Source organism: Hypanus sabinus, chromosome 21 (genome assembly GCF_030144855.1).
Source record: "Hypanus sabinus isolate sHypSab1 chromosome 21, sHypSab1.hap1, whole genome shotgun sequence".
Lineage (NCBI taxonomy): Eukaryota > Metazoa > Chordata > Chondrichthyes > Myliobatiformes > Dasyatidae > Hypanus > Hypanus sabinus.
Window position 1 is genome coordinate 31,627,201 of NC_082726.1, and position 24,983 is coordinate 31,652,183.

The window sequence follows — 24,983 nt, forward strand, 5'->3', positions numbered from 1 at the left end:
GATTAGAAAGTGGAAGATATTTCAGGATGCCCTGCCAGAGTTCTGTGGCCCCGATAGATGTTTTTTCTCTGTTTGTTTGGCGGGGAAGAATATGAGCAGGTTTTGTGGCAGTCGCAATCACAGTGAAATATCAAGTGTAATGCATCAGGAGGGGCGTGTGTGCTTACCCGCTAAATGAATGTCAGTACTGGACACGGGGCAAAGCTTTGGAGAAAGCCTGGTCATGACTTGTCATCCCAAAGTGGATGGGGTGTGGGTACCCTGGTGAGAGGAGATGGGTCGTGCGCCGCTGTCTATACTAGCGTAAGAGGATTGGGCTGTCGGAAACACTCCAACGTAGAGTTGTTGGAGGTGATTGTGGGGAACCCCCCCCCCACCCTACAGTAGGACGGAATGGACTGTGGGGAACCCTTCTGACCTGAAGTGGGAGGGGCGAAGTTGTAGGGACTCTCTGCCCAAGAGTGTCAGTAACTCATTGTCCCAGAGAAGGAGGTGGAGGGTTGTGAGAGGAAACTCATTGCCCCAGAGTGGGAGGTGGAGGGTTGTAGGGGAAACTCATTGCCCCAGAGTGGAGGGTTGTGGGGGAAACCCTCTGTTCTAGAGTGAGAGGGGATAGACTGCGGACTCAAGCATCATCTGCAACTTTATCGTTTAAACCCTGTGCTTGGTTGCTTGTCATAGTTAGAAGCTTGGAGTACTTGAGCACACAGACAGAGGTGGAGGGTTCAGCCAGGTTTGGATAGGATGCTGTTGCTCTCACTGTGGCCTTTTCCCACCACCTGAGTAGATTAATGAGAACTGTGTTGCCTGGATGTGCTGGCTGACTGATGCAGCCTCACTTAGTAATGCAAGCTCTCTCCCTGCAGGACCTCTCTGCTGCCTTAGCCCAGTGTGAAGTGATCTCTTGGCCCAGCAGAGCCCCTGCTGACGCAGCTTGCGAGCGAGAGGAGAACCCCGGCACGCCTCTGCCACCCCTGGTATCGGCCGAGCGAGCCTCATCATCTCGTCCCGTCATTGCACAGCTGACCCTGCCGACACTCGACGACTTCATCCCCCCTCACCTGCAGAAAGGGGTCTCCCAGTCTCCGTGCTCCTCCACCTCCACCTCCCCCATTAATCCACCAGTGCCCTCGCTGCCACTGCCTGCTGCCAACCTGCACAGTGCCGCGGACTCCGAGCTTGGTGAACTGCCCCCGCCTACAGTAAGGCCCAACTTCTGAAGTTGCTTCCTGCCCCTCCCAGCTGTGCCGGCTCCTGCTTTGCCTTCCACCCGTGTAACCGATGGCCATGTGCGGCGGCTGCGCTGGTGGAACCTCCCCCTTTGCGCTGCTTACCCCGTTCCGGCTGGGCGCCGTTAGCGTGCTGGGCGTTGCCGCCTGTGACAGGTTTCCATCAGCAGGGCTTTAATGTGCTTCATTAACCAGTCCTGATCCACCATCTCCTCCTTTCGCAAGCTGCTCGGTGCCGCTGCCTCGCCTTAGGCGGGCAGCGCTGACCTTTGCCAGGTGTCTCTGGAGCTGCTGTGCCATCACGCTGCCTTGCATGGACACTGCATGTGATAATTGCAATGATGTGTATGCGATCGACTGCTTGTGGTCTTCGCCTCTGGTAGCTGGAGCTCATTTTAAAAGCCCAGTGTTAGATACTGGCGCACTGTGTACAACTGGAATGTGCATGCCTTGCCTGTTTTATTAATATGTGCTTGGCAGGATTGAATAACATGCCTGAAAGTGGTAGGAATGGTACATTGGATCCAGCAATGGGTGAAAGCTCTCTCCTATACAGCTGAGCAATCACCGGTGCCAAAGCTCAGAAGCGAAGGAACTGTTTATGGATTTTGGAAGCTTGTGTTTGTTATCCTTTAGGGTGTTTTAGTTAGAGGTAAAATGGTGACCTAGGTGCTGGAGAAATGGGAGCTGCTGAATTTGCCTGTGGGATTACCTCTGTGTGCCAGGGCAGCGAGTCTTGGCCTGGGATGCTGCTTCCTGACTGGCTATCCATCACCATGTGGATAAATAAACAAGAAGCAGATTGGTCTCCTCCTTCTGGATGAGTCCAGCCCCTCTGGTCATGTGGTCAGTTAGCTAGAGGTTTCCTGCAATGCCTTCTGTACTTGAGACCTAACTCTAAAGGCCAAGGAAAGCTCAGGTAAGAGGCGCTAGGATTGTTCTTCTCAAGGAGAGATTGAATTGGTGGGGGGGGGGGGGGGGGTTCAAAGCATCAGCAGATGTTGAAGAGTAACTAGTGTACGAAGCTAGAGAGCCAGGTACCTGAGGAATGCTTAGGGCATTTTTTCAAATTCACTTAATGGACAGGGATGAGTGTGTTGTCTAGAGAGTGATGAACCGATAGGGTGGAGCAGAATGCTTCCATTTGTAACTTACAACAGGATTAGTGCTTGGGGATTTTTCAGGGCAAGAGGGGTTAACAACTAATTGAGGCTAGTTGGGACAAAGGGCAGCCCATAAGTATCGCCACACTTCTGGTGTTATGTAAGTGAACTTGTCTTGCTGGGGAAGGTGGACTGCATGCACTGGGAATGGCTCCCACCCTGTCTGTGCTTCCCCGACGCAGCTTTCGGCCGAGGAATGGGGTGGAAGAAAGCAGTTATTGCTCGATGTTTGCAATATTAGGCAACATTGTGGAATCAGTAAGCTAACTTTGGACTTGGAGGAGCCGTTCTCTAACCTTGCACGTTGAGCATTTCTCACTCAGTGTTCTCTTGTCCATAAGGATGCACAGCCTAGAGTAAGTGAAGGAGTGTCGTCCATCGAAGGTGCTGGAGTGCACCCAGTCCTCTCCTCATCCAGCCGGTTCTCGGCGTACCCATCCACCACATCTGTGAATCCAACCATTGTCCTGCTGCAGCACAATCGAGGTAAGGAGACTAATGGTCAGAAATGATTCAATCATGAAGTAGAGTGTAGAGTGTGTATGCTTCTTTATTAGCGAGGAGTAAGCAAGGCATTGTCAACAACCAGAACTGAGCTGTTGTCATTGGGGTGAGAGGTCAGGTGATGGAAAGTTCAAAGTGCAAGCAACCAGAATAGGCTGCCTATGTCATCAATCATTGACAGTGCTAGAGTGTTTTCATTGGGGTGTGAGCTCATGTAGGGTAGATGATAATTTTGATGCATATTCAACTGTAATTGGTGACACAATATTCATTCCCAGTCCTGTGGCCATTTGGAGTTACTGTGTGTGGTAGATCTCTCCCAGGAAACCTCAAACACAAGAGATTCTGCAGATGCTGGAAATTTTGGGCAACATACACAAAATGCTGGAGGAAGTCAGCAAGTCAGGCAGCCTCTATGAATATGTAATAAGTTTGTATGTTCTCCCTCTGATCGTGTGGGTTTCCTCTGGCTGCTCCAGTTTCCTCCTGCACTCCAAGGATGTATGGTTGGGGCTAGTGAGTAGTGAGTGCATTGTTGGCACTGGAAATGACGCAACACTTGTGGGCTACCCATCACAATCCTCGCTGGTTTGATTTGACGCAAATGACATGTTTCACTGTATTTTTCAATGTATGTGTGACAAATACAGCAACCTTTCTTTAAACAATCGTCAAGGCCATTCATCAGCTGCTGGTGACTTGTTACAGCTACAGTCCTCCAGTCTACTAAGAAAAATAAGAAAAGGCTTGGGCCATAGATCAGCTTGGGATTCGTTTGTTTATGAAGTCCCTTCCTTCCCCTACCAAGAACACACAGAGTCCTGGGAAAATAACCACCCAGCACCATAGATTTCTAAAGTAACTTTAACATGGTAAAATGCCCCAACTCAGTTTCACGAGCATTGGAGAACTAGAGAGGGTTGGATAGGGACTGAGAACCAGTGATGAGTTGGGATATCAGTGGGTGTAGTAATGCTACAGATCAAGGGGATAAAATGCAGCATCTAACAGATTTCCATCTTTAGGACACCATATTGATGTGCTGTGCCGTGTGCCAGTGATAGAATGTCCATTGCCTATGACAGGAAGGTCAGGTCTGACTTTCCTTGTCAAATGCCCAAGGCTTGACCACAAGTCAGCAGAAGCTTCTTTCACTTTGCAAAGAACATGGGGATGGCATTGGACTGAGCATTGTTAGGTGCCCCTCCCATGGATCAACAACCCAGAGTGAGGGTAATTAGTCTTTTTTTTGAATCGGTGTTGGTTTAGAATTGTTTCATGTACTGAGATACAGTGAAAAGCTTTTCTTACATACTGTTCATGCAGGTCAGATTATTGCACAGTGCACTGAGGTAGAACAAGGTAAAGCGACAAGAGGAGGAGGAGGTTTCTTTGTGAACACCCAAAGGAGGTTTGAAATTCCATCATTGAACGAACAATGCAGTACTGGAGTATCTGCCTGGGTCAGATGTCTGAATCTTGATTCTGCAGTTTTGCGTAACTTTGACTAACTCTCCGGCTTCTTGATTTTGTTCAACATTCCCTTAAGCTCATGGGATGGGTGAAGGGGCGCTTTTAATATCTTGGAGGCTTTGTTCAATCAAGTGTGAAGCCTGGACATCTGTTAGTTTGTCTGCAACTGGGTGTCAATAGCTCCCCCAGATGGTGAAGTAGATTGATGTCTGGGAAAGTAACGAAAATAATTCCTGCCCTATTGGCTCTTCCATCACTCTCCGCTTAAAATGGGGCTCTTCCTGGTTGTGCTGCACTTACTTTGGCCATTTTTGAAAAGGTGTGTTAATGGGCAAGGAGACTTGGCTTCCCAGTTCAGTCTGGTTAAAGAGAGCGGATGATGTCTTGGTAGCTGTTGGGGACAGATAACCTGGTGGTGCTGCTAATGTGCTTGAAGTGGGCCAGATTGTTAATATTCATTGCCCCTGGAGGCCATGTGGAGTGTGTCAGAAATCAGCCTTGTAAGATGGTCTTTGGAATCATCACACCCAACCAAAGTGGGAAAAGTGAGCAGAATAAACCCTGTTTCTGAGTGGGATGTGTATCCATAACATGTTTTCTTTCTTTCAGCAGAACAACAGAAGCGACTGAACAGCCAGTCAGGTAAGGGGTAGTTGACAGGGTAACCCCTCATTCCTTCTTTCCAAAATCTCCTGTTCTATCAACAGTCCATAGGGGCAAATTATGCAGCTTGGGAGGGAGCAGGCAAACCTGTCCACCAAGTGGGTATAGCACGATGAGTTACTCTTAACTCCTCCTCAAGGTGTTCATTTGACACTGGTACTGCCACTGTCCTTAGACGTTCCGCCCCAAGCCATGTATGGATCCAATCAGATGTTGATTGGCAGTTCGTCAACATTAAAATTTTGTCAGTTCATTGAATGTAGCTTCATAACTTGCTGTAGTGCCCTTGAACTTTGTGAACTTTGAGTCAATATAACCCATGCTGCCATTGGACAGTGATAGTACACAAGCCCTGATAGTATAAAATAGAATCTAATTTATCAAAACATCTCTACACAGATGTTGTTTTTGAGTGCCATTGAGTCATTGTAAACTCATGGCGACCGAACGGATAGTGCAGTTGTCCGTAGGGTTTTCGTGGCACGACGCGGAAGTAGATTGCCAGGCCTTTCTTCTGCGCAGATACTGCTGCTGCCCAGGATGGGACCTGGCTGGATTTGAACTCAGGACCTTCCACTTTGATGTCCAGGGCTGATGCCACTACACCACTGGCTGACCCCTGCAGCCCCTGCAGAGGAGGTGTCAGGGAACCATCGGAAAGGGTTTGTTCCCTGTCACAAAATCATCTACTTGATGACATCCGTACCCAGCACATTGGCAGCATTTGACATGTCTTCAATGGCTGCAGAAAGAAAAGTACTCTTGAGTGTCACTCGATGCCAAATTGCTTTGGTCACTTGAGAGTAAAATACATCAGCGTACGCTGCCTGCTATATTCGCTTACATTCAAACTGTGGTTAACCCCAGAGGTAAATAATGATTCCACTTGCTTCCATATTAGGCGTTGTGCAACCTAATGATTTAAACATTGCTGCAAATTTGGAATATTTTTGTTACTGCACATATTTGTGCTCTTTATTTTCTTACCAGACTCTGTGCCAGATAGATTAATTGATCAGAACACAGCCGCCTCAACTGCAGAAGGAGCCCATACTACTGTCAAAACAGGAGGGGCAATGGACAGCAAGCGCCAGAAGTCTCCGCGGATCCCCCACTCTTCCTTCATTGCACCGGAGGATCTCGGTATCAAGGTGAGGACGTGTGAGCCTGGTTCCCATCTCCTTTCTCGGTGCCGACGTGAGCTTCACTTGATGCTCTTTCCAACGTTTCTGTACTCTTTGACCTGCAGAATGTGGAGAGGCCGAAAGACTGGTACAAGACGATGTTCAAGCAGATCCACAAAGTCAGCAAAGGTAAATTGATCCTGGGAGGGTGGCCTTTCAACCCGTGAATCCAGTTTGTGCAGAGATTACCTTCCCCCATTGTGTCGGAGTGATTAACTAGAGTTATGTTTAGGAAATGGTGACCTTTGCTCTTGCTGCTCCATTCTTCAGGCACAAGCCAAGGCTGCTTCCTCTGCAAAGGACTGCAGCTGGTGTAAAAGCGCTCCTTAAATTGTAAATGGCTTTGATGAGGTTTCTTGTTGTTGGGAAATCCAACAGCAGGGATTGTTTACTAGCAGCAAGTTATTAATAAACACATTGGACAGTTTAGGGAAGCCAGTTGCGGAGCGAGGTAAAAATGTTGAGCTTTTGATGCAGTTGTGGGGAGGGCTGAGGTGGATGGGGTAGTTGTCTAGTTGCTGGAGGAAGTGACTGCCATGCATCAGTGACAACAGAGCTGCTGGCCAGTAAGTGCAAAGTCAAGCAATGAGTCACTTTAAACGCTGAGTAGCCGCTGGGATTTCTGCTGTGGATTTTGCAGAAGTAACCATTGCCCAGTGCAAGAGGAACCACGGGCTGGTGCATGTTCTTGGCAGAGGAGTTACAATCTATGGGAATGTAACGAAAGGCTCCAAGTCGAAATCCTGCTTATTTTGCTCACGCTCCTGTAGAAGCAGAAACTGTTTGACGCACAGATGTGACGGGTTTGCAAGAGTTTTAAGAGGCTGAAAGGGCAGGAAGCATGGAATGAGGGCATGAGACCAGCAGGTTGCACCACCCTCCCCCCTGGCGGAACAGTGCTTCCCATCCACTGTGGCACTCTTGCCACAGCCTTGTACCATCCACCTTTCAATTGTGTCATGGCATAGTGGGGTGGTGTTATGTGTGTCACCTCTGTTTGGCAGCATCCTGTTCATGCTCGTTTCAAGTCTTTGTGACTCTCCCTTTTCCAAGTGGGTGATCTCTGCAACCATTCTGTGCGAACTCTTTCTTGCAGCTTGTCTCTTTTTCCTTTAGAGTCTTCACTTCTCATCTCTCACTACCCTTCCTTTCCGCTCAGACACGCCTGAAGAAAACCCATATCGCCTTACCTACAGCTTCCCCGAGATCCCCGAGCGCCAACACAAAGGAGAAGGTATCAGCAGCTGTGAGAGTCAGTGTGTGGTGCTGCCGAGTCCTTCATCCCCATGGTGGACCAGGTTGCTGTTGTATACAATGTGGTTTAGCTGGTTTAGTGTGCATGGGAGGGCTGTCTGAAGATCTATCACTGGAATGCACATCTCATAGTGCTGATACAGTAGGGATAAGAGGATTTCTTTCAAATGTCTAGCTTGTTTGAATGTTCTCTCTCAGTCTATGCAGCAATTGGATGCCACCCTTTATTGCGGGATGTTAACCTTTATTAGTGGTTTAGGTTGGGATGCCTGAAATAGCTGAATGAAGGGATGTGGGATCATGGGAGTAGCTTGTGTGGGGTATTGTAAGGACTGGATGGACAAAAGAATTCCTGGCGTTTTTGTATTGTAGATACAAGATAAGCACCATTGGTGAGCAGATTGTCCATGGGCTGGTTCTCAGCCATTTGTTGAGCAAAGGCCCTGAATGTTTCCCCGATCGAGACTGAGCAAGTGTTAGCTGCATTTAGGGCTGTAACTGATTCTGGGCTTGGGAGGAAGATTGAAATATGCTGAGAACTATCTTCAGTGTCTTGGAACAGAGACTGGATATGGGAACAGGAGACAGGATTGGCATTTGGCCACAAACTGCAGTCAAATTGCCGGCTCCTCTGTCTTCAGTGGCCCATGCTCAGGTGGGCCAGGAGAGGACCTCCAACCTGTAAACACTTTGATCAGTGGGTCACCTCGCTAGGGGGTTGTGAAAGTGGGGTGTAGAGGTGGGTGAGATGGTTTTAAGAGTTGCAATCTGCTTTTTTCTGCTGCAGAAGAAAATCCTTATACACCCAGCTACGTGTTTCCCGAGACGACTCCCAGTCCTAAATCGGAAGGTAACGCCGTGAATGGAATCTGACATCCACAGATCAGATTCCTTTCTGCTTTCAAAGTCTGTTTCCTATGAGTTTCATTAAATTGCCTAATGCCCTGGCCTTTAGCAGAGAGCTAGAAGCTTTGCTGTGCTTGCATCTAAGAGCTGCGATGTGATATTCTTGACGTGAAAATGGTTGCAATACAAATCTGCCTTGTCTCTTTCTCTACGGCACCTGTACACCACATAAGGAGATGCATGCTGGCTCTGTCTGTCCTGAGTTAGGTGTTCATTATAGTGGGTTTTGACCTTCAAGCAGGAAAGCCTACCACACTGGTCTGGACTTGTATCCAGTTCCCTCCCTAGCTATTGAAATTGCCAAAATCAGTCAATCGGATGCATACTTGGAGATTTGATCACACGTTATCTTGCATTCAGCTGTACCACTCTCACATATCATTGGTGACATAATGTGTCAATCACCACCAGCTTCTGTCCCCAAATATTTATTATTGGCCACCTGACTGCTCGTCTATGAAGGGTCCCACTACTCATATCTATTGGATCCAGCCAGTTGCCCTTCTTGCTCATCATCTCCATGCCTCCGATAATCAATCTGAGTGGAGAATTCAGAAGCTCACTTCATGTTCCATCTAAGCAGTAGCGTCCTGGAGATTACTCTGCCATTTTTGGAGAGTTCAGCTTGGCCAACATATTTCAAAAAGTTCAAATCTATTCAAGGAAAATTATTACATCTGGCCAGATGGTATAGAGCAGAATTAGTTTTGACATCCTCCAGGATTCACTACTGTTCCATTGCCACAATGTGATAGACTCTTCATCTCCATCTATCTCATTATGATCTTACAACTTATTGTCTACCTGCACTGTTCTTCTCCATAGCTGTAACACTTCATTTTGCAGTCTTTTGTTGTTTTACCTTGTGCTACCTCAATGCACTGTGCAAGACAAACTTCCCACTGGAACTGGCAATAATAAATCAATTCCAGTTTCAAGTGGCTGGGCAAGCCCAACCCATGACCATTTTCACTTGCTGTGCTTTTTTTAAATGGGGGTTCGCTATAGAATGGATATGTCTGTTTTCAAAACCTGCAAAGATGATGTCAAGGATCAGGGATCGGTAGGAGCCTGGGGAGGCCAGAAACATGAAGAAACAGACCTGGTGTAACTGGCACCAATCAGGTTCATTTGGAAACCACTGCAATTGAAATCTCAAATATGAATGCTCTCCTGCCTTGCATAAGTCCTCACCCCTTGCTTAGCAAGAATTTATCTACCACTGCCTTAAAAGGATGCAAAGGCTCTGTGTCCACCTCTGTTTGAGGAAGAGAATTTCTCTGAGAGAAATAGCTGTCCGTATCTGTTAATAGGTGACTCTTCATTTTGTGACTACTCTCTGTTTCTACCTTCATGGCTTATACATTGCAGCCCCTGTCGTGGATCTGTTACTGGATCCAGGAGTTGATTCTATGTAGATCCCTTGAATCTGAATTAAATCCTATCATCGTGATGACAATAGCATTATCTTGGAACATATTTTAAATTTGTGGCCAGATGTTGCCCTCCCTCTTGCTTGTGAGGGAGAGTGTGAATAATGGTGAGTAAAGCTGTTGAGGGTGAACAGGCTAAAGCCAGTTGATGCCACTTTGCTGACAAACTTTCCACACGAGGTCAGTGATCTAGAACCCTTCATCACTGATGTCACTTACCCTGAGACGTTACACTGGTATTGTCCAGGCAATATGCTTCTATTAGTTTGTGGAGGAAGATCACGTGAATTCCTTTTGGGTACTCCTGAACTGTGACCTCGGAGGCTAACACCTCTTTGTTCGTGTAGTATCTGCCAAGAAGTTGGTTTGTGGCAGGTTCTTCTGTTACTTTGGCAAACAGTAATGGCTTTGAACGGAAACAGATCAGTTTGCTCATGTACACTGGCAACGACGCTGCTTTTTGCAAGCAGGTCTATCTCCCTGCACACTTGTCTAATGAGGATATTTGTCCCAGCAAGCGAGTTCTTCGGTTACTAGGCCCTGCGTGATATCTTGCCAAATGGCTGCCTTGTGTGTGCTGGCAGTCCGCCTGAGGCTGAAGAGACTGTACACTTGGAAAAAGAACGTTCTTCCCAGTAAGGGTCTCTGCAGGAGGACAGACTGATTCTTCTTTCCTTTGAGACTTGTCAATTGACTGCAATCCTGGATGTGACATTGTGATGAGTGTGTGTAACACTGCACAGGCAAATGCTTGACTGACATTATTCCAGTTCAGTGAGTAGGTCAGCTCAAGTGCAGGATTAACAACATTTTGCACTCTCCATACTGCCCTCCTTGAGGTCTGTATTGCACGATTGACCATAGGTGTACAGAGCCCGTTAGAGTAGAGGCAAGAGGTTTGGCTTCTCCAGCAGATTTTGGCTTTTTCTTTATTTTATCTTAATGCCCTTCCTGCTGCCATCATTCTTCACCTATGTGCCCTCCTCACATGACTAGTACTAAATAGATAGAGAATAATCTAACATAGCACATCTACGCAAGTGGAAGCTTCAGTGATGATTACCTCTGTGGAGTAGTAACTTGTGATACATTTGTCCTCCACCATAATCCTCCCCTCACTTGAGAGGTTTCTGCTCTGACAAGTTGGAAGTTTTGACTGTATAAGGCTCTCCAGACAGGAGAACTTTAACTATTGGGCTTTTAGATTCTGGTTTCCCTTTTCTGTACAAAATGAACCTTTGTAAGACAGCATTGATTGAATAGAATCTTATTAACTTAATTTTAACTTATTTTTCTTCATTGTGTGAAAATTATTTCATTTTAATTTTGTTTACACTGAAATAGTTTTACCTATTGGAATTTAGTTCATGTGACCAAGGTCTGAGGTTTACCAGTCTCTATTGGGCAATGATTTTATTACTTGGGACGTAGTTTTAAAAGGAACATGTGTCTTCCTATATGATATAGAGCCACTATGTTTGTATGTTCCATCCCACACTCAACCTCTGTTTCTGAACCGTCTGGGTTCCAAAGCTAGCAGCTTTTCAGCGGTCTCTTGTTTGGATGTGTATGGATATGGGTGATCAGTGAGGGGAGAATTGGGTTGGGTTATGACTTCCATACCTCAATGTATCATAAGGAATCAACCTGATTTGTTGCATTTAAGCACTGTAGGGTAGTTCCCATGGAATTCAGAGAAGGTCCAGGAGAAGCATTTTCAATTCAACTTAAGCCTTGTGTTGGACCATTTTCAGTTCTTTAATACATTTTACTTCTGCTTTCCTGTGTGACCGTACCAGCTAATTCTTTTCCTAATTTAGTTGCATGTACTGCTCACCCATTTTAGCTCCCCTTTCCATTTCTTTCCTAGAAAAGGAGACTTACACTCCAACCTATGTCTTCTCAGAGATTGCTAAGAGAGAAATTCTAGAAGGTACAATTTATTTCTCAGCTGTCCTGTGTTACCCCTGGAGTTTCTAACATATAATTCCCTTTGCTTCGTGACTAAAAGCAATGGTGTCAATATACATAAACACTTCACTGAGTCAGTAGTGGTGATAGTGAGAGATTAGCTTCTGTGCAAGTTGGACTCCAGCTGCTCTGTAGCAAAGTTAAATGCCTAAAAGAGTTTTTTTTTTCCACTGTTTAATTTTAAACATTCTCTATTTTGCAACGGTATTCCTTGCAGATGGAGTCCAAAACAGGGATTGGTAATGTTTCTGGAAATGCAAAAGTTAACCATTATTCCAATCTTAGATGATGCAAAACCATCCGAATTGGATTTGTGTGCAGTACCTGTATCTAACTATCTACTCTAACTTGTACATCTGACTATGTGATAGGATAACACTGCACCACTGCAGTTTGAATCAAGCGCCATAGAATGCAGTTATTGTGTGTACAGAGACAGCTGATAGAGCAATACCGAAATACCAAAACAAACTGAGCATGGTCTTCTCATTGAGTATTTTTCTTTCAGATGACGAACTAGATGATTACTCCTCACGGTACCCTTTCTCAGAAGATGGTGAGTAGTTTCCTTCTGGTGATAAGTTGCAAACATTGTTGGAGCTAAACATTGACCATTAAGAGATTTAGCCATTTGATCAGTTGGAGACTGGTCCACCACCATTCTGCAAGACCCTGGCCGATTTTCCACCTCGATTCTATTGCATGATGCCCATGTTCCTAGTTTCCTTTGATATCCGTAAATCTGTTGATCTCTGTCTTGAATGTGCACAGTGACTGAGCCTGCACAGCTGCTGTGTTGGAAAGTTGAGAAGTTCACCACTTTCTGAACAGGAAAATATATCCTCTATATCTCAATCTTAAATGGTCATCATCTTTATGTCAAACTGCATTACCAGGTCTCAGACTGCTCATTGAGTCCTTTAAGAATTTTCTAAGTTTTAATGAAGTTTGCCATCATTCTAAACTCTAGTGCAGGGGTTCTCAACTTGGGGTTGATGGCCCCCTTGCTTAATGGCATTGGTCCAATGCATAAAGTTTGAGAACCCTTGCCCAAGTGAATGCACATCTAGTCTACTTAATCTCTCCTACAGCAAACCAACCATGCCTAGAATTAGTCCAGTGAATCTGTTTATTCCCCTTCATAAATGCTGCCTGATCTGCTGAGTTCCTCCAGATTTTTGTGTTTTGCTCTGTATAAACTCTTGTGTGTTAGATCTATAGTAGGCAAAGCAATCAAATAGAAAATGCTGGGAACACTCAACAGGTCAGGCAACGTCTAGGAAAAGAGAAACATTTACTGTTTTAGTCAATGACACTTCACCAGACTGGCAAAGTTCTGTAGATTTTCTGATTTCCAAAACTAATCATGTATTACATTCCATTTGTTGGCTTAGGCATTCAGTGGTTTTCTGGGAAACAGCCAGGGCAACACTGCAGTTTGATCCAGTTGCTGCCCTCAATTCTTTGAATGGTTCTGAGCCAATCATGTGTTTTTGGGTGTTGGGAAAAGGGGGGGGGGGAGGGTGGTGGGTGGTTAGACAGGCAAAAGTCATCAAATCTGCCATAAGTGATAATTATTTACAGGTGTAGGAGATGCATCTTTGCCCCATCTCTGTGGAAATCCATTCTGTTTGGCCATTTAAGAAGTCAAAAGATTAGGAAGGGGATGGTGGAGGACAATTCACTAAGGTAGATCGGCCTTGATCTTGATGAATGGGGGAGCAGGCATGAAGGGCTGACTGACTTATAGCTCCCACTTCTTATGTTCATGTTCCTCAAAGCCATGGCTGTCAAGTTGTACAGCATAGAATCAGGCCATTCGCCCACTGTGTCTATGCAGACTCTGAGACCTACAGTTTTATATCATCTGGCTTGGTAATTTAAGCAGCACATTCACAGGACGTGAGCTCTGCTGAAAATAAATAAAAATGAAACCTTTTCTGGCTTTTACTACTTTGCAAAAGTTTTAATCTGGAGATGTAGTTTGGGATGAAGGACATCTCTGGGAATTTGCTTCAGACCAGAGCATAATTGGATGGACAAGGACCCAAAATAACTTGTGACCTTCTGGTCAGTCTCTACAATGCAGCATAGGGCAACCGTCAGAAAACATTTTGTTTGCTCTTTCAGTGGACTAGTCCAAGCAGAGGAGTAAGAACATTTTCCTCCCCCTTCCCTCTTCTATTCCTCACTCTGGTCACGTACCTCTTTTCCTCACCTCCCTCTGGCACCCCACCTACTTCTCTTTCTCCCATGGTCCACTCTCCCCTCCTAACAGATTCCTTATTTTTCAGCCATTTATTTACCTTTGCTACCCACCTGGCTTCAACTCGCACCGTCCAGCCAGTTCGCCTCCCCCTCTCCCCACCTTTCTATTCTGATGTCTTCCCCCTTCCTTTCCAGTCCTGATGAAGGGCCTTGGCTTGAAATGCCGACTGTTCATTCATTTCCATGGATGCTGCCTGATTTGCTGAGTTCCTCCAGAGTTTGGTGTGTGTTACGCTGGATTTCCAGCATCAGCAGAATCTCTTGGGTTTATGAATTTGCATCCAGCCCAGTCCCCATAAGGACTGTCTTACACTGTTGACAGGAGTACACAGTGTCAGGGATACTCCCAATCACGGACACCAATGGTACTGACAGCAGTAGGACTGTCTTCTTCAATGCAACAGCAGCAAGAATGAATCCACTGTGAACAACTATGGTGGTAGGGAGCTGGAAAAGTGCAAACTAGAAATATTGGGGGCTTTGTTCAGGGACGACCTTTATCTAATACAATTGCAAGTTGGTCTTTAAAATCAGTGTCATGTATCATATCAGATTTGCTTTGTACTTTGACTTCCATGAAGCAGCTCATTGGCGTTAGTCTGGATTTGAATCTTTTTGCAGAAAGTTGTGAAATATAGAAGTATGTGGCTGTCATGAAAAAGAGTAACCATGGAAACTACAGAATGAGTGAAAACAGCACCAGCAGTGAAGAGAATCTGTAGCTCCTCTGTGTGCTTAGCATGCACCATTGTCTATAGAAACAGGCTGATACTTGCAAACTGCTCATTTGTTCACAGTCCCTTTGACCAAGCAACTGTGACCTTTCCAATTTTCCCCCTTGTTGAACAGGCAAGGGCTGTACCCATAGAACATCACTGGTACGTTGGATTGGCAACAGTAACACTGCATAAAAACAGGGGATTGTGGAAACATTCAGCAGACCTAGCAGCATCTATGGAGAGCGAAATAAGGGTCAACATAGATGAGCAAAAACCCGCCACCAGTTTTAATTTCAGGCTTCCAGCATCTGAAGTGGCAAGGCATTGTCTGTTTTTTTTTTAATTGATTGAAAATCAATTATTTATTTTTTCATTTAAAATTGTCAGTTTATTCCATAATCAGGAAATTCCAATGTAAGTTTAAAGTCTTGAAAAGAAGGGTTTAGTTTGTTCCCAGAAATGTTAAAGTAATTGCGTGCCCACAGTATATTTTGTAAAAGTCATTTAAAATGGTTAGTTACCTTATGAGATTATACTTAATTTTAAGTGCCTTTTAATAACAATATTCATTAAATATAATCATAAGGATTCTAAACATTTTTAAATGGCTTTTAATAATATTATTAATAGTTAGTTTCTTTCAGAATTAGATTTAAAAAAGTTGTCCAAATGAGGAATTTATTAGAAGGATATCTGCTGCCTTTATTACTCTTTATTATTGTTAATTATGCAGATATGAAGTAGCTGTTTGAAATTAATTAACCACTTTTTAATGACGAGTGAGATTAAATGGTAGCAGATTAAATGTTGGCTTCTGAGAGCAATGAGATAGTCAGGGTTGGTGCTTTTAAATGGAGATAAGATTATGTAACAAAAAGAAATCACTCTGTGACCTGACTGCAAATTACATTCTCACTTGATTTAAAAGGGAAAGCGCCCAAGCAGCTCCAGAGAATTTGGATGTGTCACTTATCATTGTTTACACTGGTCGATTTGCTGAACTGACTGGAACCAAAACTGGGTTGGGATGAAAAGCAGCAGGCACCTCCATTTGTGTTCCCTCTCTCCTGCCGTGCAAACCCCGTTCCCTCACTCCAAACCCCTCACTCCATGCACCTCCAGTTGTGTTCCCTCTCTCCTGCCATGCAAATCCTATTCCCTCACCCCAAACCCCTCACTCCATGCACCTCCAGTTGTGTTCCCTCTCTCCTGCCATGCAAACCCCATTCCCTCACCCCAAACCCCTTGCTTCTGTTTTCCTCCTGCCCGTTTACTCTCTTCCCAGATTCCAGTGGGTGTTTATTCCATCCTGTGCTTCAATTCCATGGGACCATCAGATTAGGAATCAGCTTTCCTTGCACTTACAGACTGGTTTATTTCCCCTCCCTTTTTCTCTTTGGTGTGCTCTCTCCATCTCTCCCTTTCTCCTTCAATTTCTCTATCTCTGTCTCTCTCCCGACTTTCTCCCTCTCTTGTTCTCTTGCATACTCTTCCTCTCACTAGCCTCACTTAATGCCTAACCCCTCCAGAGTGTCCTCCCTGTCATCCAAAGTATCTTGTAAACTGGAAATGCATTCTCATGATAAACACGAGACACTGCAGCTGCTGGAAATGGTGAGCTCCACACGCACAATATTGGAGGAACTCAGCAGGTCAGGCGGCTTCTCTGAAGGGGAATAAACCATCAACGTTCCCACTGTGTGGGTTCATCTGATCTAAGTGGTCATTGTCCATGTACAATCCCTTCTTTAGTCAGGCACATTGACTGTTGTGTCAGTAATCCTGCGTGCTCCCAGAGGCACACTAGCAACTGGGTGGGGAAGAGTTGGCTGCATAACACAATTTTCTCTCTAGATGCATTGTAATGTCATAATGTCCCTGCTACAGCCGGATTCTTATCGGCCACAGTTAATCACAGTGCATTATTGTATGGAGCAGAGTAATTAGGTCACTGAATTGCAAGTTCAAATTCTATTGCAGCTGCTACATCTAGAGCCAACACTGGGGAAGCAACAACACTAGCAGATTAAAATAAACACTCACTGGGTTCACTGCTGTCCTTCAGAGCAAGAGATCGACCATACTTCCCTCATCCTGTCCACAGGTAGCTCTTGACCCACTAATGCTGCTGATCCCATGAACAAATAAATAAATTCCAATCTGACATGCCTGTCCACGGCTGCCTCTTTTGTTGTGACGAGGCCAAACATTGGCTGAAGGAGCAGCACCTGATATTCCGTATGGCTAGCCTCCAACTTGATGGAATGAACATTGATTTCTCGAATTTCTGGTAATTCCACCCCCTCCCCCTTCTCTTCTTTATTCCCTTTTTGGTTACTCTTTTAACCCTTCTTTTCTCCTCACCTGCCTATCATCTCCCATTGGTGCCTCTCCTCCTTCCCTTTTTTCCATGGTCCACTGTCCTATCCTGTCCTATTAGGTTCCTTCATTGACGTTACCTCTTCCACCGACCATCTCCCAGCTTCATATCCCCTCCCTCAACCTCTGACCTTCCTCCTCACTTCATCACTTCATCTCACCCATCACCAGCTAGCTTATACTCCTTCCCATCCCCTTCCCCCACCTCCTTGCTTCTGCCCCCTTCCTTTCTTGCCCTGATAAAAGGGCTTTGGCCTGAATTGTTGACAGTTCATTCTTCTCCATAGGTGCTGTGACTCCACCATTTTGTGTGTGTTGCTCAGGACTTCTTTTGGTTTGGGATGACCCTGGCAAGCTTTGGTGTAGCTGAGTACAATAGGTAATACTGCCATTTTTTGTTCCACTAATGGATTCTTTCTGTTTCCTGCAGTGAAAAGCCAAACATTTGTTCCTCGATCCAAGAGTGCAATGGACACCTCTGACTCTGAGACCATCGAGCGAAGATCAGCCACCTTACCCCTACCAACCCGGTCCTCCTCGCTGAAACCACTCTCTGAGAGGTAAAGTTTCAACTCTCCTTTCTAATGAGTTACCAGTCCCTGAGTCAATGGTTCAAGTCCAGCTTCTTCAATAGAGAACTTAATTGGTCGAGACGCACAAGGGCAGGTTCAAGGCTGGGTAAGTCACTCGCCTCTGGACACACAAAACCCTTTCCACCATTCGCTAAGTTCAACTTGAATCAGGGTTAAAATCAGGTTTATAGTCACTGACATAAGTTGTGAAATTTGTTGTTACAATAAAGAAGATTAAGAAAATGAGGAGTGCAAAAAAAAAGGAATAATGAGGGACTGTTCATGAGTTAATGGACCATTCAGAAATCAGAAGGCAGAGCGGAAAAAACTATTCTAAAAATATAGAGTAGGTCTTCCCTGACTGTTGTAATAAGAAGAGGGCATGTCCCATCTGGTGAGGGCCCTTTCTGAGGGATGCTACCTTCTTGAGGTATCCTCAAGGTATATCTTTTGAAGATACCCTTGACGGTGGTGGGGCCTGGGCTCATGATGGTGCTGGCTGCGTCTGCAGCCTACTGAAGCCGCTTGCGATCCTGCGCATTGGCATCTCCAAATTAGATGGTGATGCAACCCATCAGGATGCTCTCCTGATGAAGTCTCGGCATTTGTGTGTACTTGTTGTGTTTGCATTCACGTGTTGGGCTCAGATAGATCCTCTGAGATGTTGGTACTGAGTGACTTGGAGCTGCTTATCCTTTTCACCACTGACCTTGCAGTGAGGATTGATACAATGTAGGTTCATGATGGTGCAGCTGTTTCCTTTGGCAAAGGAGAGGCTTGGTTGAAGTATATAAGATAAGGAGTTTGGACTGAGTGGATAGAGGATGCTTCCTTAGGTGCAGAGTTTGAGTCTTGGGGCCCTTGGGTATAAACTAAAGGGAAATGAGATATAGAGGGAGATGAGGAAAATCATTTTTTAAGTAGCCTATAGGTAGAATCAGGAAGCAATGCCCATAGATGTGGTGGAGGCAGGTTCCACAGTGGTCTTCGAGGAGATAAGCACATAATTTGCAAGCCTGCAGAGGTGTATGAACCCAACGGGCAAAGTAGCCTCCCCTTGCTCTGTAACTAGTCTATGATTTTCCAGATAAGTGCAGCTTCAACACTCAATCTGAATGTTTACTTCCCCAGAAGTGTCAACTCAATGTAGCTGCAGAATGTGTTGTCTGCAAAGTGCACCATACCATTCTGACTTGGAAATTCCTTCATCAGTTATCTAAATCCTGGAATTTGTTACCCAAACACAGTGAGATAATTTTTCCCACAGAAACTTACAGTGACCACAGTAAGCATAAAGAGATATACAAGTCAACGAGCTGTGCTGATTTGCCTGATCCTGTCCATTTTCAAGGATTAATTGCATCCTGTGAAGTGAGTGAGTCTCCAGCCTGACCTCTCATTGCATTCCTTTGAGACTGGGGTAGGGGTGCTGATGCATAGAGTAATAGTCTCGAAGAGACTGGCAGTGTGTGCTTTGGCCCACCCTGTGTATGCCCACTGTTCTGCCCATCTCCAGTAATCCTACTTGCCCACATGAGGACAATATCATTTTACGTCTCGGATATATAGGTTTTTTGGGTAGTGGGGTAGAGATATCTCTTTACCTCTTTCCCTCCACTAGCCTGCAATTTACCCTTGGACAAGATGTAGCACCTGCTTAGCTCTCCCAATTAGGGTCACATGAAGCCATGGAAACAGGTGGTGGATAGTTGTATGAGCAGCTAATCTTATCACAAGTCCTGGTTATGCGACTACTGACGCCAGGCAGACCATCTCTGGAGTGTATTGATAATGGCTGGAGTCACCTGTATTGTAAAGACACTGCCCAGAAGAAGGCAATGGCAAGCCACTTCTGTGGGAGAATTTGCTGAGAACAATCATAGTCAAAGACCATGATCGCCTACGTCATACAGCACGGCATGTGATGATAATTTGAATGTCTCTCTAAATATCTCTTCAACATAATGACTATATTTGATTTAGTCATCACCTCTGACAGTTACTCCCAGATTGCAACCACTTTCTGAACGTTTAAAAAAAACTCATTCCACTCAAATATCATTTTAATGCCCTACCTGTCATCTTATTGCTATGTCATCGTGTTTTTGACCCCCCCCATGGGAAAAAGATTTTGACTATTTACCCTATCTATGCCTCTTTCCCCAAGGGGATTAACAGCATCTTTGATTAGGGACTATCCTTCGAGGCGGTTTTCAGTTTCTGTGAATACCTTTCTCCTCTTCCAGGAACAATTGGGGACCGCTGGACAAAAAAGTGGATACACGGCGGTATCGGGCTGAGCCAAAGAGCATTTTTGATTATGAACCAGGAAAGTCTTCAGTACTAGCTCATGAGAAAACGGTAGTGTATGAGCTTGGTTTATTCTTGCTCCAGTTGCCGGCTTTGAAGTTCGTCTCTCTGTTCTTCAGTCTAAAAGGCTGTCCGTTTAACTCCTACTATATGCACATCTGCAGAAATGAAAAAAAAACAGCTTTGGGAAGAAAATCCTGATTCGTTTCAAATACTCTCTTCCCAGCCCTGTAAAAAGCAACCACAGCTCACTGAAAGCAATAAAAACCCGCAGATGCTGCATTTCTGAAATAAATACAGAAGAAACTGGGAATAATTAGCAGGTCAAACAGCGCCTGTGGAGGAAGAAGCAGAATCAACATTTTAGATTCATATCCTTCACCAAATGAAATGTTTCTTTCTCTCCGTACAGATTCTGCCTGACCTGCTATGCCTTTCCGGTTATCACAAATCACAGCCTTTTAATGTAACAATGCTGATTGTTGCACCATAACTAAGAAATCTCAATGTGCATTGGCTTAACAAGTTCGCAGTGAATGACTGGCATTCTCAAAGCAACTAATCAACTGATAAAATGTCTCCTTTGGTAAAATAATTTTTATATTTCACTCAGTTCACTATAATCCAAATGCTGAAGTCTGAAAACTAATTCAAAGCATGTCAATAAGCCCATTTCAGAAATGCCTGAAGCGGTGTTCCCCCATGTACAACTGTCCTTTCGTCTAGTGTTCTTTTCTCAAGCTCCTTTCCTTGTGCTTGGGTTTCTCAGCTGAGGTTTAGGTCCCTGATTTTCCGGTAATTGGCCATCTCACCATCACTGAGTGAAAAACATTGCTGATTATCACTGGAAAAATCCTTTTTATTAGCTTATAAAGAAACAGTACTTCGCAGAAGTCAGAATGAGACAGACTTCCTCATTGTGAGAGTGCTCTTTGCTGCACAGATCCTCTCTTCTAGCTTATGTAATTTTAACAATGAAATCAATAGGTGAGATCACTTGGCAATTTTTGTGACTGCAATACCTTATGGTTGTGACTTACCTGATGATCATTTACTTCAATGCTCGAAGCTCAATATTAATGGCCAAAAATTCAGGAAGATCTGGTGTCTTCTTATGCTTCCATTGAACAGGACCTCCTGTTCTAAGCGGCAACATACAATGCTTTGCTGATTACTGCAGCGGATTGGGGTGACGTGAAGGCATTGTGGTTAGTACAACTCTTTACAGTCTCAGTGAACTGGTTCAATTCCCGCCACTGCCTATAAGGAGTTTGTTCGTTCTCCCCGTGACCAAGTGGGTTTTCTCTGGGTGCTCCAGCTTCCTCCCTCAGTCCAAAGACGTACCAGTTGGTTGGTTAATTGGCCATTATAAATAGTCCTGTGATTAGTGGATTGCTGGGCAGCTCAGCTCGAAGGAACAGAAGGGCCAATTCCATGCTGTATCTCAATAAATAAATAAACAAACTACTTTCGTTCTTGCCCTCTCCATAATTAATCAGATTTATACTTTAAACAAATAATATGTTTAAAACTGCTAGTGTTTAAAGACAGTCAAATGGAAATTTACAGCTAAAAAGCCAAAGCGTTGTAGTAATTCCAGATGAACTACACTTTGCCACATTTGGTAATACTATTTATAACTAAGCAAACACAATTCCTTATTTTGAATACACATCACAAATCCATCTTTAGTTCATTGGAGCTAAGAGCAAATTTCGGCCAAATTTTTTTTTTCAATTTATCAACTTGGTTCTGCCTTGTCTGAGAGGAGTCTCATGTGGGTTCAGCCTGTATGTAAAGCCATATTCCAGTGTTATTAGATGGACTTTTATGCGTGAGGTACGCAGTGGTCTGGGACTTGGAAAGTCAGAGGGTAGAGATACCTCTCTAAACCTGGCATTCTTTTTTCTTACCGGGTGCTTGGGGTTTTGGTGTGGGAAATGGGTGCTTGGCATTCTGGCCAAGCTCTCATTGGTTCAATCTGAGCACATGTTCTGCTTGTAACAGACCTATGGTGGCAGCTCTCGATTCGCAAAGACCTAAACTAGGCAAAGTACAATGGCTATGTATGACTACTACACAATGACTGGGCAATGAGTCCTGCTCGTGCGGGTGAGCATTGGCCCTTGTCGGCTGATGGCTCCTGCATGATTGGGCAACGGGTCCCACTCACAAGGGTGACGGGTTCAACGCGTGCCCCTCACCAGTGTAAGGTACCACAGCAATAGTTTTGTGTCTCACTGTGGTGGGAACATGGAGCTTTACAAAAGCCACAGGTAAAGTCGTTGATTTGGAGTTTGGCCAGTCCCTTTAGGCAGGTGGCTGACTGCACGCCGTCATCTTGCATGTACTGCATGGATTCTTGTGACGTCTCTCATTGGGGCGTGCTCCTTGGTGGTGGGCCTTACCTACAAATGCATGGTGCTAGAAAGTCCCAGGAGCTGCTGGTGTATCTCACTGAGCTTTTTACATCAGAACTCTGAAGAAAGCAGTGGAAGAGACTCGACACAGCCACCCACAAAGGACAGCCCCTTGGGTGGCAAACGTGATCAGGTGCAACACGAAAACCATTCACACTGTCACCAGGACGACTTGGGCAGAGATGTAAGTGTCACTGAAGCTAGCATGATCTTTGGGTACAAACCTTTTCATCCAATACTCTGAAGTGTTTTCCAACGATCTGTGCAAGCAGTTTTGTTATTTTGCTTGAAGTCACTGTTTGTGGTGCCTTGTATCACAGGAATACATGTTCTTTTAATTTTTTTATCTAACAATCGCAAATGAAAACTGGTTAATATGATGGTTTTGTCTACGCACAGAAGTCAGTGGCTAAATGGTGGAGCAGTCTGACTCGTCGCTTACCTCTCCCACCTTCTCCACCCTCTTTGTGGCTTGGGTCTAATAATCTAGGGACTGATATCAAGAGGAATTTTACAATGCACTGCAGTTACAGTGAATTGTGCTGTAAACTCCAGTCTTGCATTCAGCTGCATGGAGCTTTATTTAAAAAACCTGTCTCAGTACCTGTGTTGTGTTAGCTCGGTAAATCATGCATTGCATCAAGAACACATTGAATGCTTTAAGCTAGTGGAACATCCAGGGGTCCTCAGATCTTTGGAAGGATGAATAAATACATACTTGAAATGGAGGATTTTAAAGGTGGGCACAGAGAGAGAGGTCTGAAGAGAAGGAGAGTCTGAAGTCATTCATGACTTTGACTGCATATTGGTCAATTGGTTTATTATAGTCACATGTACCTTAAGGAACAGTGGAAAAACTTCATTTTGTGTGCCATCCATACAGACCATTTTATGATGTAAGCACGGTGGGATTGTACAAGGGAAAAGCAGGAACAAAGCGTGAAAGCTACAGAGAAAGGGCACACACTAAACTTCAAAGACCATGACAGGTAGATTGTGAAGTCAAGTGCCCGTCTTATAGTACAAGGGGTACATATAATAACTTTATAGCAGCAGGATAGAAGTTGTCTTGAGCCTGGTGGTACATGCTTCCAGATTCCAAGAGGCAGAGTAATGAGATGAGAGATATCATGCCGGCCTGATCCAAACCTTCATTGATTTGATGGTATTGAGTTTAGAGGGGAGTGTCAGGGATTATTAGATGGAAGGGTTGGAAAGCTTTCTTGCTTATCATTCCATCTTCTGTCTTTTTCAACAAGCATGAGGGTGTCGAGGTCAGTTCTCACAGAACAGGCTGGGTCGACTGTAACTGATGGGGCTTTGAAAGAAGAGGTTTTGTCTGACAGAAGTTGGAGGAAGCAGAGATCTGCAAATGCTGGAAAGCTGAAATAAAACAGATACTACCAGAGACACTTAGGTCAGGTAGCATCTTGGGAGAGAGAAATCAAGTTGTTATTTTAATAAATGTGTTTAATAAACCCTAACAGAGCATAGAGCTAATTGCCTGGAATTTAGAATATTTGGAGGGAATTCAAAATGTAATAATTCCTAATTGAATGATGTGCTAGATACCACCATTGGGTAATTCCAGTTTGTCTAAGTGAACCAAGCTCCGGTTCAAGGTAGTGTAAAACTTTCTCCACTTCACTCCAGCAACATGTCACCTCTCCTAAACCCTAGAAGGCTTCCCAGAGCCAGTATACTTATCTGATGTTTGTGGGACAAAAGTTGGCTGAGCTTAGTTTAGTCACTTTCCTCTAATTGCGAAACCAGCTATTGGATGCGTTAGTGTATTTTATTGCTAAGGCTGGTATCAGCATGGCAAGAATGAAGGAGAAATCCTCTCCTTGTTCAGAGAGACGTTGCAGACACAGCTTTATGCACAGTTAAGAAACTAGATCCTGATCGTGCCCGACAGCCTAATGTGGTCTGTCACAAATGGATCTGTGACTAGCAGAGTAGCTTGAGCTCACTTGGTGACTTGGCAGATTTCCTCTTAAGATTTCCCTGGAGGTTGGGCCTGAAGTATTTTACAGTCAAGTTCTCCTGGTATGTCCTACATCCCATAGTGCACTTCAGTGATTTTGTATTTAACTCCTCCAATTCCGATGATTTAGACTTTCTGCATTTATTTCCTGTCCAAGAGGTGGTGAGCAGTGATGATCCATTGATATGTATCGTTATTAGTTGATTGGGGCTTGGTGCTTGGGTGTTCACTCAGTCCAAAAGGCTGTCCCAGTCAAAGCCTGGACAAACATCTGCTCCACCAGCTGGAAAGGAAAATATAAATTTAAGCGTCTGTGGAGCAGTGTGGGCTTGGAGGGCCTGCAGTTCTGAGATCAGCAGCCATACCACGTGATGGGACAGTAACAATAACTTGTAATGATTGAACAGAACAATGAGCAACATGGAATACTTTAGTGTGTTAGAGACTGCGAATAGGATTGTATTGTAAGTGGAGGTCCTATTTGCAAAATATGTTATACCATTTCATTGCAGACTTCCCATCATCCCGAGTTGGCATGTGGCCTAGTG

General features: G+C 44.7%; 1 protein-coding gene across 25 annotated transcripts in view; it reads left to right on the plus strand.

Annotated features, from left to right (window-relative positions):
* LOC132378921 (sorbin and SH3 domain-containing protein 1-like) overlaps positions 1-24,983 on the plus strand; it is a 242,548-nt gene that overhangs the window by 159,371 nt on the left and 58,194 nt on the right. For 13 of the 25 annotated variants that reach the window (XR_009507222.1, XR_009507223.1, XM_059946245.1 and 10 more), the window contains 9 exons: positions 2,734-2,878; positions 4,979-5,011; positions 6,023-6,183; positions 6,282-6,345; positions 11,680-11,742; positions 12,289-12,336; positions 17,577-17,706; positions 19,965-20,079; positions 22,504-22,632. Coding sequence is in view for 23 of the 25 variants with exons in the window: in XM_059946245.1 (XP_059802228.1) it covers positions 2,734-2,878; positions 4,979-5,011; positions 6,023-6,183; positions 6,282-6,345; positions 11,680-11,742; positions 12,289-12,336; positions 17,577-17,706; positions 19,965-20,079; positions 22,504-22,632 (888 nt within the window). In the remaining 2 variants the exon portion in view is untranslated. Of the gene's footprint in view, positions 1-866; positions 1,203-2,733; positions 2,879-4,978; positions 5,012-6,022; positions 6,184-6,281; positions 6,346-11,679; positions 11,743-12,288; positions 12,337-17,576; positions 17,707-19,964; positions 20,080-22,503; positions 22,633-24,983 lie in introns of all 25 variants that reach the window. The other 12 variants (XM_059946255.1, XM_059946240.1, XM_059946253.1 and 9 more) reach the window with 6 other exon arrangements.